The sequence below is a fragment of the Glandiceps talaboti genome, chromosome 6 (assembly GCF_964340395.1).
Source record: "Glandiceps talaboti chromosome 6, keGlaTala1.1, whole genome shotgun sequence".
Classification (NCBI taxonomy): domain Eukaryota; kingdom Metazoa; phylum Hemichordata; class Enteropneusta; family Spengelidae; genus Glandiceps; species Glandiceps talaboti.
This window is the reverse complement of record NC_135554.1, coordinates 27,978,575-27,983,842: the sequence shown is the minus strand read 5'-3', so window position 1 is coordinate 27,983,842 and position 5,268 is coordinate 27,978,575. Positions and strand designations below refer to the sequence as shown.

At 40.0% G+C, this 5,268-nt stretch overlaps 1 protein-coding gene across 3 annotated transcripts; it reads left to right on the top strand.

Annotated features, from left to right (window-relative positions):
* On the top strand, window positions 1-5,019 carry LOC144436659 (uncharacterized). Of its 3 annotated transcripts, none has more exons than XM_078125505.1 (6): window positions 1-191; window positions 1,563-1,734; window positions 2,480-2,553; window positions 2,832-3,077; window positions 3,516-3,615; window positions 4,457-5,019. In XM_078125505.1, exons 1-6 carry the CDS (start codon window positions 131-133, stop codon window positions 4,545-4,547), a joined length of 744 nt encoding a protein of 247 aa, XP_077981631.1. In that variant the 5' UTR covers window positions 1-130; the 3' UTR covers window positions 4,548-5,019. The 3 variants fall into 3 exon arrangements, with proteins under 3 accessions (XP_077981631.1, XP_077981630.1, XP_077981629.1); XM_078125504.1 differs by having other exon boundaries at window positions 1,425-1,734; XM_078125503.1 differs by having other exon boundaries at window positions 1,419-1,734.
* The last annotated feature ends 249 nt before the right edge of the window (window positions 5,020-5,268 follow it).

The following is a 5,268-nucleotide window of genomic DNA, read 5'->3' as shown; positions in this document are numbered from 1 at the left end:
CCCCGGAGCGGAGAGTGTTGCCCGGATAGCTATACTGTGACAAACACGTCACGTGGTTGACGAGCGTTCCCATACACACTACAGACAAGGAAAATCTTTGAGGAAATCCTTGTTTGACCTGACACCAACCATGAAGATTTATCAAGACGTTGCTTGCATAATATTGTACTCCGTAATTGTCGAATTTTGCGGTAAGTTGACGTGACGACCGAATTGAATTGTATGTAGGACCTATAAATGTAGCAAACAAACGCATGTAACATGTATTCACGACTGAAAAAGTTACAAATAGCTTGATTAGCGTGGGTATTTCATATATCGTGTGAGACTTCATACCATATAGCTCCTACACGTACAGGTTCTGTTTATACCGATACAAATTCGTAGCGTAGTGTGGTGTAGTTTAACGTCGTTATGCCGGTGGCCATGGAAGTATGGCCCGAACAGGCTAGGCAAGGGTGTGGTTTTTAGGTAGACTATTACGAAAGTGTTATTGTCCAGCAAATTCCTTTCATAAAAGAGTTCCTTTTATGCAATCAAAGTCTCGGTTACTCAGACTCGTCGTTGTAGTTCAAATTGCGATAAGCATGAACCTCCAAAGACGAGTCTTGGAGACTACTATCAAATTTAAAGTTGACTGCTTTTACAACTTGGCTACCTCTCTCACCATGTACGCCATGACGGGGCGCCCTCACACATCGGTCAATACCTCCCAGAGGAGGCCGTCAAGGGCCGAATGGCACGACGTATCTAACAGTCTAACTTCTAAGTTGCAATGACTTTTCTTCAAAGCATTTGATGTAGAGATAGATGCAGTCATAATACCTAGCTAGAGAGATGATCATGGCATTTTACTAGTGAAAACACTGTGACCTTTCTTTTTGAAACTACAAATCTTATCGAAACTGTGAAGAAAATTCTTTGACCCTTTTAAACACTAAAGGTGTCCACTTCCAAATATCCCATACTGCGACTTTACACACTTTAATGTAATTTGCTAATTGCTTAGTTGCAGAAGGGGCAAGGTATGAAATACTATCAGAGTTGACATGAAATACATTGTACGCTTAGTTGCAGCAGGGGTAAAGTATGAAATATTTCCAGAGTTGCCATGAAATATGCTTAGTTGCAGAAGGGGCAAGGCATGAAATACTATCAGAGTTGCCATGCCATGAAATATGCTTAGTTGCAGAAGGGGCAAGGCATGAAATACTATCAGAGTTGCCACACTTAGTTGCAGGAGGGGCAAGGTATGAAATACTTCCAGAGTTGACATGAAATATGCTTAGTTGCAGAAGGGGCAAGGTATGAAATAAAAGTGGCCATGCTAAATATTTAATTTTCGAAATGCCTAGTTGCAATTGCACATTGTGTAAAGAGTTTCCAGAGTAAACATATGCTAAATACTAATTGTTTAGTTGCAGTGGGGACAAGGTATGCAGTATATCCAGAGTGTAAATCATGGTTTGAGGCTGTTGTGTTGTGTCAAGAAAAAGGCGGGAATCTCGCAATCATTCCAGACGCTGTGACTCATAACCACGTGGTTTCCCTCATTCACCAAGGGGGTCACAATGACGTCAATTTTTGGATTAACGCTCATGATACAAATTCAGAGGGACACTGGACGACAACTAATGGTGATCCTATACCTTACCAGAATTGGGCGGAAGGAGAACCAAATAACTATGGAGGACATGCAAGGTGTGGGGGATACCAAGATTGCACACAATTATGGTAAAATGTTCCCTATTATCATTAATAGAGAGAGAGAGAGAGAGAGAGAGAGAGAGAGAGAGAGAGAGAGAGAGAGAGAGAGAGAGAGAGAGAGAGAGAGAGAGAGAGAGAGAGAGAGAGAGAGAGAGAGAGAGAGAGAGAGAGAGAGAGAGAGAGAGAGAGAGAGAGAGAGAGAGAGAGAGAGAGAGAGAGAGAGAGAGAGAGAGAGAGAGAGAGAGAGAGAGAGAGAGAGAGAGAGAGATGGACTCGGATGGATAGCTAGTGAGTAAGTTACAATGCCGGGATAGGTAAATAGATGGATGGATGGATGCGGATGGATGGATGGGTGGGTGGGTGGGTGGATGAATGGATGGATGGATGGATGGATGGATGGATGGATGGATGGACGGACGGACGGACGGACGGACGGACGGACGGACGGACGGACAGACAGACAGACAGACAGACAGACAGACAGACAGACAGACAGACAGACAGAGATAGATAGATAGTTAGATAGATAGATAGATAGATAGATAGATAGATAGATAGATAGATAGATGGATGGATGGATGGATGGATGGATGGATGGATGGATGGATGGATGGGTGGGTGGGTGGATGGGTGGGTGGGTGGGTGGGTGGGTGGATGGATGGGTGGATGGCTATACAACTTTGACGCTAGGCGAACTTTCACTTGATTGATATATACACCATATTATGTAAATTAATAATTTTAATAGTTATTGTTTACCATATATACCTAGGTCAGAACGAGACAACTTTGAATGGGACGACGAAATTTGCTGTCAAAGTAATGGATATGTTTGTGAATTCCTAGGTACGGTAATTTTATCAATAAAGTCAAAACATATATTTGAAGAAAAACTATTTTGGATAATGGTAATAATTGACATGTTATACAATCTATTCACTTCACACGTTATTTTGTCTTTTTAAGTTGATGTCAGTTTCCGCATCCACTATTTCTCATGAGACTTCATTTTTTTGTTGCGATTTCAGGGTTGGCAGTAAAAAGCTAGGTAGGGTCGGGTAGCCGGAACCAAACAATTATTTTTTTAGACCTAATATTCAATACCTCTTTTCTTTTCACTACAGATCACACTACAACCACCGAGAAGGCCTATAACAATAAAACGACAATTAGTGCTGTAGTCGTAACAGCTACACATTCAGTGACAGAGACAACACAGCAGACAACCGAGCCAGTGACTACAACGATGGAACAATGTAGACAAATGTTGTCAATATCCCCAGCAACCGTGACCTCTTCGTCTAATAACAGTAAACCGAAGGCAAGACAGTACACAGATGATACTGACAGTGACGATACAAAGAGTTCCAGTATGTTGTATATTTAAGTTATATAAACATGCACAATGAAATTATGTAATTGAACCCACAATAAACTAGTAATATCGGAGGCTACCGGAATCCGAGACAACAATAAAGTGAAGATCTATGCGGTGTTTAAATATTGAAAAAAACGTGGAAACTACATATGATTTGTGTTTGTAAGTTATGATTGGTACACAATAGATTACGTCATATTTTATGTTTACATAAAGCTAGCAAGACATAACAGCTAGCATTTGACTCTTGAACCACTAAGTTACAGACTGTACCAATACAATGTCTTTCATGTTGATTACAAGTGCCTGATAGTCTTCTGTGTAAACTTAAATGAAGGATTGAACATCTCATGAACAATATAAAGTTACCCCAATGTATGCTACTTGTCTTATGATATGATCATGACTTGATCTATAATTTCCCTTGTAGGTGATCCTTTTATAATAATTCTGCTGATATTATCCGTGGTTAATTTTACCTTCCTGGTGTGTATCACTGCTTTCCTCTATGTCTGTGTGTGGAAGAAACTGTAAGTGTACTTTTCATTATTATCACATGTAGTTGCGTCTTCATGACCATACACTCACTATAACCTATTCCACCTCTTTCACAAACTTTAGCAGAAACCGTCACCTTAGTTGGTAAGATTCTAGATGGTGATCTTTACGCAATGACAAATGTACTGGCCCATCGAAAGACACGAGGTATTTACCCATCCATCCTGGCCGGCGCGTGTGCACATTAACATTTCTGTCTGTCTGTCTGTCTGTCTGTCTGTCTGTCTGTCTGTCTGTCTGTCTGTCTGTCTGTCTGTCTGTCTGTCTGTCTGTCTGTCTGTCTCTGTCCGTCCGACCGTCCGTCTATGCGTTTGTGTGTCTTTGTCTGTATGCCTGTCTGTCTGTCTGTCAGTCAGTCAGTCAGTCAGTCAGTCAGTCTGTCTGTCTGTCTGTCTGTCTGTTTTGTGTGTGTATGCGTGTGTGTGTGTGTGTGTGTGTGTGTGCGCTCGCGTTTAGGTATGCCTGTCCCTATCCCTTTTGTGACCACACCGAAATGTAAGTGTTCATAGTGAGTTTAATTGAAAACCATAGCAGGGAAATGCAGACTGATAAATCGGGCAAAGTGATAAGGGTGAGTAATGTATCAAAGCATCCTAAAATCAATTAGTGTCAGTTGTGTATCAAAGCATCCTACTGAGCTAGGATTTCTATACCCATATCATGTTGTACAGTCATATCATTTCCTACAGCCATATCATGTTGTATAGTCATATCATTTCCTACAGCCATATCATGTTGTACAGTCATATCATTTCCTACAGCCATATCATGTTTATCATAACGAAACTAAGAGTCATGTTTCCTCTTTCATAGGCCTCAGGCCATGGTTCGTGAACCTCGTTACCAAGATCTCGTCAACCAATCCAGTGGCAGTGATATGTTTCTCACAGATGTACAAAAGTGATTTCATTTGAAGTCTCGGAAGTCCAGTCACTATAGGTCATTATTTTCTCGCTGAAATTTACACCTTTTAGTCTAAATTTTTGTTATTTTATTTTACTTATTTTAATTCATGTTATATCTGCTTTTATTTGTTGGTGATTGTGCAAAGCTTAAGTAATTCCTCCAGGGATTAGTACGTGTTGTATTAAATTGTTAGTCATTACAATTTACAAAGAGTTGTCTATGTACATATATTTTCTAAGTATTATTACTATTAGAAATACCGTGTTTTCGGAATTGCGTTTGCATTCAATTCTGGCAATCTTGGCTAAATGTCAAGAAATCACGTATAGGAGCATGGCGGTGGTGCTAATGATGATGATGTAATTGGACAATCATAATGACAGATTTATGATGGGTAACAGTTTGAACCACCTACAATTGAAGCTTCAGCAAGTTTAATATGACATGATGTGTTATTTAGTTTAGAAATATGATCGTATGATTTCATTGTTCTGTAAAAGTATAAATAAGAATAAAATGTCCAATAATCACTCTTCTTGGGGACTTGGATGTGAAATGTGATTCTAGGAAACCGAAATAGTGTGAGGTAATTATCAACTGTGGGCTACGAACAATCCTGATGTGTTAGAGAGTAGTGTGCGAGATTGCGTGGTATTTCGTAAATATAAATGTCCACTTCAAAACAATTATTTCGTTGAAGGACCCTTGTAGTTACTGGC

Excerpts from the sequence above, each read along its gene's own strand:
- LOC144436659 (XM_078125503.1), top strand. The coding sequence starts at position 131 with ATGAAGATTTATCAAGACGTTGCTTGCATAATATTGTACTCCGTAATT. Across the intron at positions 2,554-2,831 it reads ATATGTTTGTGAATTCCTAG|ATCACACTACAACCACCGAG; the intron begins GTACGGTAATTT and ends TTTTCACTACAG. Across the intron at positions 3,078-3,515 it reads TGACGATACAAAGAGTTCCA|GTGATCCTTTTATAATAATT; the intron begins GTATGTTGTATA and ends TTTCCCTTGTAG.